Genomic DNA, 15481 nt, shown 5'->3' with positions numbered 1-15481 from the left:
ATTTTTATTTAAATTTCAGTTAGTTAACATACAGTGCAGTATTGGTTTCAGGAGTAGAATTCAGTGATTGACCCATTAGATACAACACCCAGTGCTCATCATAGCAAGTGCCCTCCTTAATGCCCAACCCCCATCTAGCCCATCCCCCATCTACCTCTCTATCAACTCTCAGTTTGTTCTCTATCTTTAAAAGTCTCTTATGGCTTGTTTCCCTCTCTCTTTTTTCTCCCCCTTTCTCCCCACCCCCATATGTTCATGTGTTTTGTTTCTTAAATTCCACATATAAGTGACATCACATGGTATTTGTCTTTCTCTGACTGATTTTGCTTAGCAGAATACAGTGTAGCTCCATCTTTTTTTTAGGTTTGTTTATTTTTAGTCATCTCTACACCCAATGTGGGGCTCGAATTCATGACCCAGAGATCAACAGTCCCTTGCTCTACTGACTGATCTGTCCAGGCACCCCTCAAGATGTGTCTTCTATATCATTAAGTTACTTGTTAAAAAGATGGGAGATAGGGCACAACCTTATTTCAGGCTGATGGAGGAGCTAATGGAGGTAATTTGTAACTGCAAATATAACAGTCTCTTAAAATAACTTTTTACATGTAGTCAGCCTGGTGTACTTACTATAATGGTTTATCATTCTACTTTGACTCTCATGGTAGTGATATGGTTCAGTTTTTGCATGGACATCAGGCAAAGTTAATAAAATAGTTAAAAATTGGAGCTCTGGAATTGAATAGACACACCTCCACTACTTTCTCGTCTTAGAGAAGTTACTTACATCTCTGAGCCTTGGTTTCTTCAGCTGAAAAAAGGGATAATAATAAAACCTACCTCATCATTTTCACAACAGATTTTGTCATTTTGGCAGAGACAGACCTCAGCTAACTGAGTTCTGCTTCATTTTACTCTTCCTTGGAACAGAGGAAGATTGCATTTTCCAGACTTGATGATCATGTGAATGCTGTAAGCAGTCAAAGATCACTGGATGTGAGCTCTCTATGCTCCCCCTTCTCGCTGAGGAAGCATGCAAGCCATGTTTGAGATGGTGGTGACGCATGGTGGAAGTTACCTGAAACACTGAGATGTCATTTCAGGATACCTGCCCTAGAGAATCACCTGGCTTGAGGATGATTTTGCATGAGGCAGAAATAAACCTTTCTTGTGTTAAGATACTGGTTTTTAGGATTTATATGTTACCATAGCATAACCTAATGGTAACCAAGTTAACCCATAACCAAATTCTGTCCCCGAGTCCATGACCAAGGAAAAGTCAACAAAATGTACAAGTAATGTAGTGATATACTTGGTAATGAGTATTTATACAAATGCTCTGTGGTAGCATAGTTCAACTAAAACCCACCTGCTTATTTTAAATATTGATTTGCAAAACCCCAACTTGTAGTTTTTAGGTAAAATGTTCAATAAATTGAAATGTCTCTAAATTTGGTAGGGATTGAGAAAACATGTGGAGGAGAGAGTTACCCTTTTAAAACTACAAGAAAAATGGGGGCGCCTGGGTGGCTCAGTCTGTTAAGTGTCTGACTTTGGCTCAGGTCATCATCTCAGTTTGTGAGTTTGAGTCCCGTGTTGGGTTCTGTGCTGACAGCTGAGAGCCTGCAGCCTGCAGCCTGCTTTGGATTCTGTGTCTTCTTTTTTTGTTCTTACCCCACTCATGCGCTCTCTCTCCTTCAAAAATAAACATTAAAAAAATTTTTTTTTAACTACAGGAAAAATGGCCACAGGGGCTGTGCCCACAGAATTAATAAAGCTCAGTATTTGGTGAGACTCAGAAGCCCCTATTCACAGCGGATTTTAACTCTAGAGGCATTTCCTCTGGTTAAGACATTATCACTAAGAACCCCAACACTAGTTGCCTTTTATCTTGAAAAATTAAACATGTGATCTTCTATTTATAGAGTAGGAAACTTGACCTCCAAGATTCCAGCCATATTGTTGGCCTTCATAAGTTCAGAATCATGCCTTGATTAAACAATATCCTATAGACTGCCCTTATTGTTAGATTTAAGAGCCAGACTTAGTTTTTTTGTTTTTTTTTTTTTAGTGAGAAATTTATAGTTAACTTAAAATTTTAACAAGGTTCCATCTGCCCATTTATAATTTTAGCTTCACACAGCCTCTTACTAATCCAAGTATAGCTACATATAGCTTCTTACTAATCTGCATGGCTGTGTGTGTGTGTGTGTGTGTGTGTGTGTGTGTGTGTGTGTGTGTGTTTGTGTGGTGGAGAAATTCTTACTAAACTAGGTACTAATGGGTTGTATCCATAGTTGCTGGGATGTTTTGCTATTAAAATTTTTCTATGTTGTCAGTAGTTTGTTGGTAAGCTAAGAGAGACGGAAATTGCCTTAGAACAATTAAAACAGAATTTTTAAAAGTATTCTAAGTATCAGGTCACCAATATTATTTGAAAGACCATCTTACTCCTGCTAGGGACATACTGCATTGGATATGCGTGTGGGCAGACACTGGGGACAGCTATATACCAAATGAAACAAAAAACTATTTTCTAGACACAACATGTCTATTTTAAGGTGGAAAGACAATTGGAATAGAAGGTTTAAACTCCTGATAACTTGTTCATTTATGAACTTTTAATCACTAAATCTATAATTTTAACTAAAATTAGTTCCAAGTATGGAACTTCAGTGAAGAGAAGCTATCATGTAAGTATTTCTCTAAGTAGACATTTATGAATCTAGCTGTTTATATCCCTTAATTCCTTAGTGAGTGGGTTTTTAAATTACATGTCAAGTATGTATTAGACATTGACAGAATTTATGAATGAAAAAATAAAGTGAGCATAGTTCTTTAGTGGAATGGCTAAAGGGAATGATGCAGGGTCATAGCAGAATTTTTCTTTTTAAGTCGAGAGAGGCTTGAACACCTTTTATAGATTGAAGGATCTCAATTTGTAAAAACACAACAATAACACTAGCTTAACTATTTGGAGATAAAAGCGATATTTATGTAATAAGGTTTCAGATAATCCAGAGGGAGATGGGAATCGCCTCAAAGAGGCCCATTTCTTTGAAAAGAAGAATGAAGATGGGGTAGTTCTAGATAATATTATAGCTGGAGAACTAGGCCCTCAGGGAGAGAGGGCCCTGAAGGCCTCCTGTTTTACTTTGAAGTAGGAGGGAAATCTTGCAGATGAGACTGAAGTGACAATTGGGTGGGGACCTGATAGTTGAGAATGGTGGTTGTGGGAAAGGAATGAGGGCCAGGGAAAGAGTTGGGTTGCATGCAACCCTACAGACCTCGTAGAGGTTGCAAGTGGTACTCGTTCATATGGTTATGTGATCATTTCCCCCAGCATTGCTTCCCTTTCTCTGTGTTGAGGTGCAGAAGGAGAATGTTTAGATTGATCCTAGGGATTGTCAGAGCAGAGACGGAAGAATTGAGGATGATTAAATAACATAAGGGATGGGCTCATGGAATCTGGTCTGGTCAGGAAAGGAAACAAGAAAGGAGGGGACCTGATAGACTAGTGGCAGGAGGAGTCACAGGACCTGATGTCTCCAGGACATTAAAGATTGGGTGTACTAGCAGTAAGGGAGAGTGAAGTCTGGAAGGATAGTGTACGTTGGAATTTAGAGACCCAAAACCACGGGCCTGGAAGTTGGTGCAGAACTGTGTGAATGCTACATTTGCCTCCTAGACTTTGTGGTAGATGTGATGGGGGTGGAAGAATGAGAAAATTCTATTTGAGAAATTGGTCAAGGAAGTGATTTCCCTTTGAGGACAAGAAGTGGAGAGAGTTTTCTCTACAGTGTTCTAGATGTAGGAATGTTTGTGGTAGAATGGGGGTTCCGGAAGACTTTATGGAAAAATTTTAGGACATTTAAAATTTGCTTTATAATATTGAGTTTAATTTTTTCCTATTCTGTCCCCTAAATGGAGTAGGGAAGTAAAGAATGGATTTTTATTTTCTAAGATTCTGAGACCATGATTCATTCCTTCATCTGATAACCATAGGAAACTGCTTAGGCTAGATGATTTTACTTAATTTTCAAATATTCCGTGCTCCAAAGAGGCATCTTAAAGGTGGGATACAGGAAGATATAATTGCTTATCAATGATTAAGTTCCCTTCCATTTTGTCTTTTCTCTACTGGTGAAGTAGTTTTAGTTTTTGAATTGAGTTTGTGTCTTTTTGTCTTTTTTCCCTCTTAACACACATGGTCCGATGCTACATATCCGTATGGGTTAGGTCAAGTACTTCCCAAAGCGAGGTGTGTGGTGGGGCTGACCATGCAACCACATTCATTTGCTTTAATGAATTGTAGTTAATGTGTGGTCATTCAGTAGACTTGTGATTACGTTATCCAGTTCTAAAAAATTGATCAAGCGGCTTAAAAAGATTGCTGCCTGGGGCACCTGGGTGGCTCAGTTGTTTAAGCATTTCTCTCTTGATTTCTGCTCAGGTCATGATCTCATGGTTTGTGAGTTCCAGCCCTCTGTTGCCTCTGTGCTGACAATGCAGAGACTGCTTCAGATCCTCTTTCCCCTCTCTGTGCCCATCCCCCATTCGCACGCCCTCTCTCTCTCAAAATAAATACATAAACATTAAAAAAAAGATTGACGCTTGTAAAGAAAGAGCGTTTTATGTGGATAATACTTAAGGTACAAATAACCATAGAGCTGTACCCCGGCTCTTTATCACATAGCCATGTTCTCTGACTAAAAATAATGACCACCTGGGGTGCCTGGGTGGCTCAGTCAGTTGAATGTCCAACTTCAGCTCAGGTCATGATCTCACAGTTTCGTGGGTTCGAGCCCTGTGCCGCACTCTGTGCTGATGGAGCCTGGATCCTACTTCAGATTCTGTGTCGCCCCACCCCTCCCCTGCTTGTACTCTCTCTCGAAAATAAATAAACATTAAAAAACAAAACAAAACAAAACTTGATGACCACCTAATCTGAGCTGACAAGAATTTTAGAAATATCAAGAAAAGTATTGAAAATATGGTTCACCGTTAGTAATGTTAACAGTGAGCTTTGACCTTAGTATGTAGTGTGCCTTGACATATTAGGTAATGAAAAAAGTAATAATCAGCAAGACACTCTAAGCCATGAAGACAAATCTGTGACTTTTTAAATCACTTTTTAAGTCATGATGTTCAATCCATTATTTTTACAAATTTTACTAAACATGATGATAAATGCTTACAAATCTTTTGAAGTTTTCTTAATCATTAGTGAAAAGGCAAAAAGTCACATACTTTTGGGGAAACATGTTCTTGCTGCCACAGTAAAACTGGCTAGAATAATATGGGACAGAATAAAACCCATTCCTTGTTGGCTAATAATATTCAAAGGGGCATAGAGAATACTGCTAAAGAGTTAAAGAGTCAAAAATCACTCTGCAGGTAGGAAGTATGGTATACTAAGTTGGAGGTATACTAATTTATTATTATAAATATATAATATTTATAATAGGTCTTGGCTTAGGGTATTTGTGAAGATTCTGTTTCAGTAATAGTTAACTTTTCTGGGAGCCACTAAAGGAAATATGTACCAGAATGGATATGTTTATAACAGTAATGACTTATTTAATAGAAAAATGTTTTTTGGAAAATCTGTAAGAATGACTACTAATGGAGTGGCTTACTTTTCTGTAGATGTTAGGAAATAGAGATAACATCATTCATGAAATGAGTTTATTGCATCATTAATAGGCTAATACAGGAAAGGAGTTGAAACCAGAATAGCACAAAGCAATACCGTGGTGGACAACTTCATAAAAACTTGACTTTTGAAATATATTAGAGTCTCTGTAGTACTTTATAATGAGATGGGAGTAACCACGATTATTTATACATACAGAAGTGTGCTCATTCTCTTGGTGTAAGAGTCAAACTTAAAGATGGATTATATAGCTGGTTTTTTTGTTTGTTTGTTTTTTGTTTTTTCTAAAATAGCAATGTTCCAGTCTCCTGAACCAAATTCTTTTTCTTGGTGATAAATAGGTGTCAGTAGTATGAAACCTAGTACATATTTTTAAAAAATTCTGTTGATTTAAGGTAAAGATGACATTTTAAATGAGTGAGAAAGAAACCACTTTCTGAAAGAAACTGCTATGGGGAGATGATTCTGAAAACATCCTGGGAAGTACTTCTATTGTATGTGCTTTTCTTGCCAAAAACCATGTGTCACCTAGAAAAACTCTTATATTGACACCTTTAAAATATTTGGAAACCATTTCCCTGGGTTTTGAATGCATTTAATAAAGATGCAAAGAAGTAAAACTTTCTAATTAGGTTATAAACTGATATCAGAAAAAATACGAATTTATTGGGTGGATTTTGATAAAAACTTTTGCCTAATTGGTAGATGCGATACTATGCCAATTAGTTCACCTAAGCTACAATGTACCCTTCCCATTTGTACCTCATCTTTTTTAAGATATTTCTTTAAGCTACATCATCCCTTATAATCAAATATCAAAATAAACTGGACCTAGAACCAAATCTTGGAATTGCCAAGTCACTAAGAATTTATAGAACTTAGTCACCTCGCTGTTGTTAAAATGTTATTATTAATATTTTTAGTAAAAGTAAAAAGAATTTTATACCTCTAATAAATAATTATTTAAAAAATAGCTACACATATGTACTCAAAGACTAATTGAGTGTACATTCAAAACATTTGCAGATCACTGGATTACATGGTATCTAGGATTTGTATGTGATATACTTTATAAAATGCTTTTGCAAATGTGTTCTAACTTGAACCTCTTCAACAATTTTGGTGCAGAGAGGTGACATCATGTCTGTTTTATAGGTAAGGCATTATGCCCTTCTTACACAGGAAGAACTCAAGGTCAAAGTATTTAAATGACTTGCCCAAGGTCACATAACTTGTTAATACAGACAACTGCAGACAGATCTTTTTTATGTGTGGTGCTCTTTCCATTCATTCTGTTCATTGCTGTTCTACTGGTCATTCTCCATGTTTTGATTTCCTGCCCTAAGCTATCTGCTAGTTATTTCTCAGACCCCTCAGGTAATTGCCCTTTGAATGTTGTCTAGAGTTTTTGGTTGTCATCAGTGGGTAAGAGAGACTATGCTAGTAAATTAAGAAAGACTGGGAACAAAAGGTAGAAGCCAACCAGAAAATATTTTTTTTAATCTTTTTTTTCATTGTTTAAAAATACTTAATTTAATTTAATTTTTTTAAAATTTACATCAGTGCAACAATGATTTCAGTAGTAGATTCCTTAATGCCCCTTACCCAGAAAGACAATACGTTAATGATGGAAATATAAATTGTACTAGATGGCCCAGAAGTCAAATGAATGCATTTGATGTGGAAAGCCGTACAGAGGAACCACAGAAATACAGTCTAGGCAGAAAGCTCATTTGAATATTGGAATAAGGGCCGACTAGAGATGATTGGTTGTGGAAAATATAGGTAGCGGGTATGTATGATGTACATGTAGTTCTGTGCTATAGTGAAGTTGGCATTGATAAGCATAATGAGTTAAGAATTGTGATGTTTAGTTTTAATCATTTTTCACTTTAATATAACTTCATATAACATGTAGCCTTTTGTTTCAATTGTTCTGTGAGTACATATTAAACAAAATGAACAAAATTGAAGAATTCTGTATAGGAATGAAAAGTGAAAGGTTGTATGATGCTATTGCATCTATAGATGAAGATTTATCATGCTAAATTGAGTATGATTGATTGGGTCAGAAAAGTGACTTAAAAGTATAGCATGGCTTCAGACATCATTTTCTAAGCTACAATCAGTGCCATAATCCAAGAAGGCAGAGATGTATTTAACAAATTAAAATCTGGATTTAACAGGTTTTCATGAAAGTATGTTTTTACATACATACAGCTTCTGGACTATTTCACATTATAAATTCAAGGCATGGCTTGATCTTCTCTCAGCCTAGTGGTAACACATCTGGAAATACTACACATCACTAAAACTTTCATAGGAATGCTTTGCATGCTTTGAAATACTGTATATATGATTATAAAGTTTCCTTAATATTCATTGGTATATTAAACTAAGATGGCACTGAGGGGTATATTATTGTCTATGTTAATAATCTGCAGATGAAAGACTCCCTTCAGTTCAAGTGAATACAGGTCTTCCCTCTAACTGTTCACAATGCCATCAATCTATTGTGCTCACAGGAGAAAAACCAAAATGGTACAATTAAAATTGTAATCAATGTCTGAAGTGACTACACCTCTCCCCCCCAACCTTTTTTTTTTTTTTTTTTTTGTATTAAGAAATGGAAAGATCTTCTGAAACTTAGGATAGTTTCAGTGGCTTAGAAGATGTTAGAGAATTATTTTGGTCTTATCACACTTTAAAGAACCCTAGACTTGGAGTCAAATCACCTGGATCTGATAGCAGCTATTTTGTTGTTATACCATGTCAATCTGGGCAAGTGGGGTAAACTTCTCATAGCAGATGTGTACTGTTCCAATTGGGCTTGCTCACAAATGATTAAGTTTCCACATATGTAATAGTCTAAACAAATAAGTGGTTTATTTAGCTTTGAAGATAGTGATACAGTAGTGTAGTCAGATGGCCTGGAAAGGCTTGTGGTATTGCAGGAAACTGTGGGGCATCCAGAGAAACTCTCCATAGCCCGAGGAGGCTGTAAGTTAGTGTCCTCTGTCAAGTTGGAGAAGCTGGAGAGGCATCAAGAATCCCTTAGCCCCAAGAGCTCTCCTCCAGGTTGTACAGCCATATTGTTTATCTTCCTGCTGAGTGTGTATCTGTGTTAACAGAATGTGCAGAATGATGAGATCTCAACTGAACAAGATGCATATTAAACTCTGACTGAATATAAGTAGAAGTTCTCTTAACCAACCTCACTTTAACTCACACAACCCAATCTTGTAATTTCCGGTTTCATTCTCATCTGACTGTGCCCACGGTGTGCTCAGTGTCTGTAGCTGATAGCTTGCTCTTTAGTATGCCAACATGCTTGTGTCCCTACCAGCTGAGTTGTATGCTTACCGAGAATCAGTTATGCTTGTTTCTAAAGCTTTTATGATATTTGTGCATACCCAGTGATATTAGGACCAATTATCGTTCCTGATCTCACTGGGGAAGAGTGCTTCTTTATATGTAACAGTTCAACATAGTCAGCCTACTTGTTAAACTTGAACCTGCTTACTCTTTTGGAAAAATGTGGGCATTTGCAGGTTGGGCATGCTTTTTATATGTATTCTTATCTCTGTGTTGCTTCCCTTCACTGTGTTTTCCCATCTTACAAGTGAGAAAAGGATTCTTCCTTTACGTTTGCAAAACAGGGTAAAATTTAAACAAGATACAGATATGAAAGCACTGGAAATATATGTGCAGTGGGGGGCGCCTGGGTGGATTAGTTGGTTAAGTGTCCAACTCTTGATTTTGGCTCAGGTTATGATCTCATGGTTTGTAAGTTCCAACTGTGTGTTGTGCTAGTGTGGAGTCTGTTTAGAATTCTCTCTCTCCCTGTCTCTGCCCCTCCCCTGCTCACATGTACACTCTCTCTGTTTCTCAAAATGGATAAATAAACATTAAAAAAATGTGCTACGTATTGTAGATGTCATAGTCCTATTTATAATGGGGAGTCTATGAGTTATGGTTTAAGAAAATTCTCATCTTTTCTTAGATTCAGGTTTTATGTACAAAATCAGATAACTTCTTTGGCATTTTGAAACACTATGGTTTGAGAAGTTTCCCAGTCTCTGAAAAAACAACTTAAGCCAATAAGCTTAAACTTAAAAGTTAGGTGATGAATTAACTTTTGTGGTTTGGAAGGTGTTGAAGATGTTGGAGAATTAGTATGGCAGGTCCTACAGGGTCTTACAGTTTACAGAACCCCTAGGCATGGAGTCAGACCAGCTGGTCTCCTGATAGTACTTGCCTTTGCTGCTCTGATCCCAGTCCGTTAACCATTGTTACATTTCATGAAGATTTTATAGAAGATTTCTTTGTTCTGTGTCTCCCTCTCTCTCTGCCCCTCCCCCATTCATGCTCTGTCTCTCTCTGTCCCAAAAATAAATAAACGTTGAAAAAAAAAAAATTAAAAAAAAAAAAAAAAAAAAAAGAAGATTTCTTTGACTAATAAAAGGTGTTAGATTTGATTCACATAAAACCAATAGCTGTTTATAGTGCTCTTAGTTTCCATGAACGTTAGCTTCTTTAGTTAACACTTTTCATCCGAGAAAATGAAGCTCAATTTAATATGCTAAATCTACTTTATCTATATAGCACCTTGAACATTTCATTCTTATATAGAATATTTCAATTTTCTTAATTAAGTACATCTGGATTATCTTTTAATTGGTAACTAGCTTTTGACAGCAGTTTTTTTTTTTTTAATTTTTTTTAACGTTTATTTATTTTTGAGAGAGAGAGTGAGACAGAGTACAAGCAGGGGAGGAGCAGAGAGAGAGGGAGACACAGAATCCAAAGCAGGCTACAGGCTCTGAGCTGTCAGCACAGAGCCCGATGCAGGGCTCAAACTCACGAACAGTGAGATCATGACCTGAGCTGAAGTCGGACGCTCAACTGACTGAGCCACCCAGGCGCCCTTTGGCAGCAATAGTTTTAAGTGTGTGTGCATGCTTTGGGGTCATCTGCACTTGAGTTTGAATCCTGGCTCTACCATGCACTAGATGTATAACCTTTGGAAAATTACCTAATCTTCTTATCTCTGTATGAGTATGATAATGTACACCTCATAGGGTTAATGAAAATAAAAACATAGTGTGTGTGAAATGTATAGGTATGTGGCCTAATAGATAATCAATGTTCCCTTTCTCTCTGTGTCTGTTTTAAAATATCAATCTATGTCATGGATAAAAAGAGGAAAGCTTCTATAAATTACTCACTTATTCACTTGATGGGGTAGGTCTGGAGACCATTTGCAGTGAAACAGAGAAAGAGGGATATAGTATTTGCTGCTGTGGGTGTCTATCATATGTAAAATTAGTTAATTCATTTCTTAAGTACCAACTGGTATTGCCACATCTTTAGAATGTGAACATTTATATGGCCCCAAATACTGACTTTCAGTGTGTGGCCAGCAATTGCAGACATGAACCAGGTGAAGGCTGTAAAAAGAATAAAAGGAATGAATAGTTTGTCAGGGTCATCCTGACCAAAGTAATCTTTCAAAAGTAATCTAAGTAACATATGCCTTCTCTTTGACTACAAAGAATTGGGAAATTTTAAAAAAGAAAATTAAAAAAATGTTCATCTTTTTTTGTTTCTCCAGCCTGTCTTCCATCCCTTACTCACCTTTGTCGTTTGGAAATTCGGTCCTGTCTCAAACCAGAACACCTACGATCTGACAGTTTTATCTGTCAGTTGCCACTTCCCAGAAGTCTACATAATTACTTGCTCTATGCAGAGGTTCTGAGGATGAATGAAGTTCCAGCACTGACAGCTATTGAAGATGGAGAAATCAATGAAGCTACTTAATGCAGCTCCTGTCTTACTCTGAAAACTACCAAAACAAAGAGCCATGCAGTACAAATTCTTCATGATTTCATAGTCATAAAAGATGATTTTTGTTTGTGTGGATGGTTAGGTTTTGAAGGGACAGTAGTTTAATGTAAATGTTTACAATTGGGCTTTCTGGTAAAAAATACTAAAAACTTCACTTATGTTACTTTATTGCAGAGTCACCAGCACATTTTATGTTGTAAATTCATTTATGTAACTGTTTTCCACTTTATTCTGTTAATGAACTATGAGGCTGCTTCTAGTGTTGAACATGGCATATTTCCGTTTACGATTCTGTGTTTACCTCGGGCTAGGAGCTTAGAATGGACTGCATAAAACTTTTCTGGAAGTGTACACATAATGGGGTTGAAGCTATCATCATCATCATTATTATTATTATTATTTTATTTAAGGTTGACTATCTCTTATGTTTATAAATAAGTCCATTCTCATCTCTTAATTTGGTCAGTTTTATGAAGAATTGCTATTCATTGGCTTTTCACAGATAAACTCAGGGGAGAATTTTTTTTTAAAGAATGTAGAAAATGAATAATTTTGTTGTTGTTGTTAGTTTTACCCCACAGTTCCTTGATACTGTCTTTGGTTAAAAGAAACTCCATTTCTGCAATGGCAAGAACAGATCTAAACTCAAATATAGGCTCAGTTGAAAAAAATTAGGTCAGGGGCGCCTGGGTGGCTCAGTCGGTTAAGCGTCCGACTTCGGCTCAGGTCACGATCTCGCGGTCCGTGAATTTGAGCCCCGCGTCGGGCTCTGGGCTGATGGCTCAGAGCCTGGAGCCTGCTTCCGATTCTGTGCCTCCCTCTCTCTTTGCCCCTCCCCCGTTCATGCTCTGTCTCTCTCTGTCTCAAAAATAAATAAAACCTTAAAAAAATTTTTGAAAAAAAAGAAAAAAAAAATTAGGTCAGTATTGAAATAAATGAGCATTTAACCACATTTAGAGTACTAATCAGGAGACTAACAGGGGCATTTCTGTGGCACCATCTTAAAGAAAGCTATGTATTTCTGAGTCTCATAGTATCAAATAAAACATTCAAGCTCCATTCAGCCTCTATATCAGAGGGCAGCTTTGATCCTATGAAGCAATGACTGCCAGTTATATTCATATTATAGTGTTTTTCCTTTTTATTATCTAGATAGGTTATAAAATAGTCCTTGATCCTATGAAATTTAGACCTCAGAATCCTAGGGTAATGAGACACCACCTCACTGGTTTTACAGTTGTTCAATATGAATCTATAGTCAGAGAGGACTAAACATTGGATCAGGTGATCTATGGTAAGATGCTGTCAGGACCAACCTTGAAAGAAAATTTATGAAAGCATTACTGTCATGACAGACAACTAGAAATTGGGTCCAGAGGAGGGCAGGTCTTCTATCCTGTTGGGATTCTGTGGATTGAAATAGATGGGAGTGTGTCAGGTGCATCTCTGAAAGGCCTTTGCTATTTGATAATAGCAGTGGATGAAGTCAGACCAAATGATGGAAGCAATGTTAAGGTCCAGATGGATGACTGAACTCCGTGCAGATTAGAGCTATAGTTGCTGCCTGTGGGTGGAGATAGAGTTTGAATGTGGGTATACAGGCAGAAATAAGTATAGATTTGGAAAACCAGGTGGAAATTCTGATACTTAATAAAGAAATTCCAAGGATGTATGTACTATGTAGTAATTTTTAAATGTCCTAATCTTTATTTTTCCAAACTCCAAGTCTCTGATTTTTAACATAACTGGTTTATTATTACAGCTAGATGCACATAGAATGTTTACATTTGAGGGTGAATCTTCTCGTGTTTTTGTTCATGTTCAAATATGTAATAAAAATTAAACTATCCATAACATCATTGAGCTCTTATTCTTAAAAATCTGAAAATGGGGGCACCTGGGTGGCTCAGTCAGTTAAGCATCTGACTCTTGGTTTTGGCTCAGATCACAATCTCACATGGTTCTTGAGTTTGAGCCCTGTGTTGGTCTCTGTGCTGACAGTGTGGAGCCTGCTTAGGATTCTCTCTCTCTCTCTCTCTCTCTCTCTTTTCCTTTACCTCTCCCTCCCTCTCTTGCTCCTTCTCAAAATAAATAAACTTTAAAAATTTTTACGTATTTATGATTTTTATGACTTACATCAAGGATTCAGTGAGAAATGCGAAAGTATCTACAGGTAGTGAGTTAGTTAAATCTAGATCAAATCTAGATCAAAATGATACCTCTGGTTAGTGTGAACCATAAGCTCTGACCTACATGCACAATAGTGCTTTAATACTGTACATTTTTATTTTTAAAATATTTGTGCAAAAATAAACTCAAAATGGATGAAAGACAAATGTAAGACAGGAAGAAATCAAAATCCTCAAGAAAGCAGGCATAAACCTCTTTGATCTTGGCCACAGCAACTTCTTACTCAACATGTCTCCAGAGGCAAGGGAAACAAGCAAAAATGAACTATTGGGACCTCATCAAAATAAAAAGCTTCTGCACAGCGAAGGAAGTGATCAGCAAAAGTAAAAGGCAACTCATGGAATGGGAGAAAATATTTGCAAATGACCTATCAGGTAAAGGGCTAGTATCCAAAATCTATAAAGAACTTATCAAACTCAACACCCAAAAAACAAATAATCCAGTGAAGAAATGGGCAAAAGACATGAATAGACACTTCTCCCAAGAAGACATCCAGATGGCCAACTGACACATGAGAAGATGCTCAACATCACTCATCAGGGAAATACAAATCAAAACCACAATGAGATACCACCTCACACCTGTCAGAATGGCTGACATTAACAACTCAGGCAACAACAGATGTTGGCGAGGATGCAGAGAAAGAGGATCCCTTTTGCACTGCTGGTGGGAATGCCAACTGGTGCGACCACTCTGGAAAACTATGGAGGTTTGTCAAAAAATTAAAAATAGAAATACCCTACGACCTAGCAATTGCCCTACTAGGTATTTATCCAAGGGATACAGGTATGCTGTTTCGAAAGGGCACATGCACCCCAATGTTTATACCAGCACTATCAACAGTAGCCAAAGTATGGAAAGAGCCCAAATGTCCATCGATGGATGAATGGATAAAGAAGATGTGGTATATATATAGAATGGAGTATTAATCAGCAATCAAAAAGAATGAAATCTTGCCATCTGCAACTACATGGATGGAACTAGAGGGTATTATGCTAGGTGAAATTAGAGAAAGACAAGTATCATATGACTTCACACAGATGAGGACTTTAAGACACAGAACAGATGAACACAAGGGAAGGGAAGCAAAAATAATACAAAGATGGGGCGGGAGACAAAACATAAGAGACTCAAATATGGAGAACAAGAATGATTTCTGGAAGGGTTGTGGGAGGGGGGATGGGCTAAATGGGTAAGGGGCATTAAGGAATCTACTGAAATTGTTGCACTATATGTTAACTACCTTGGATGTAAATTAAAAAATTTTTTAAAGAATAAAAAGGAATATAAAGTAAAAATAAAATATTTGTGTATGTGTTTTAATACTTTCATTTGCAAGTCACAGTGAGCCTATTGAACACTGTAAAAAAAATAAGAATGCTGTAGTACTGTAGTTCTCTAATGGTGGTACTTATTACCAGAGCAGGACACAGATCAATTTTAATAATGATTGTCAAGATTTTACCCTCCCTTGATAATATGTTATCCTTTAAGTTTTTTTATTGTTGGTCATTCCTGTCATTGGATATTTTTCCATGATCATTTGATGGAACAGTGGTAACCTCAAGGTTGTTTCTTTATATTTTCCTCTCTTTTTTGCCAAGTAGCAAGTCTTGATGTGAAGCATTCTGGTGGCCCTAGTTCCCAGAGTGAGTCACACTCCTTTGTGTTCAATGACCACCCATGACAGTGATAATCCTTGATAGGCAGCCTAAGAGGCATATTTATGTCACATGACCAGTTGATCTCTCTAACTTTAGATCTGTTCTTCCCACCTAAGTTCATCTA

General features: G+C 37.0%; 1 protein-coding gene across 5 annotated transcripts in view; it reads left to right on the top strand.

Annotated features, from left to right (window-relative positions):
- LOC123580778 (ankyrin repeat and SOCS box protein 3) overlaps nucleotides 1–13357 on the top strand; it is a 113581-nt gene extending 100224 nt beyond the window's left edge. For all 5 annotated transcript variants that reach the window (XM_045446041.1, XM_045446040.1, XM_045446042.1 and 2 more), the window contains 2 exons: nucleotides 11271–12178; nucleotides 12423–13357. In XM_045446041.1, coding sequence (XP_045301997.1) covers nucleotides 11271–11476 — 206 coding nt within the window. In that variant the 3' untranslated portion in view covers nucleotides 11477–12178; nucleotides 12423–13357. The remainder of the gene's footprint in view (nucleotides 1–11270; nucleotides 12179–12422) is intronic.
- The last annotated feature ends 2124 nt before the right edge of the window (nucleotides 13358–15481 follow it).

Source organism: Leopardus geoffroyi, chromosome A3 (genome assembly GCF_018350155.1).
Source record: "Leopardus geoffroyi isolate Oge1 chromosome A3, O.geoffroyi_Oge1_pat1.0, whole genome shotgun sequence".
In the NCBI taxonomy this organism is placed as follows: Eukaryota; Metazoa; Chordata; class Mammalia; order Carnivora; family Felidae; genus Leopardus; species Leopardus geoffroyi.
This window is presented reverse-complemented; position numbering and strand designations above follow the sequence as displayed.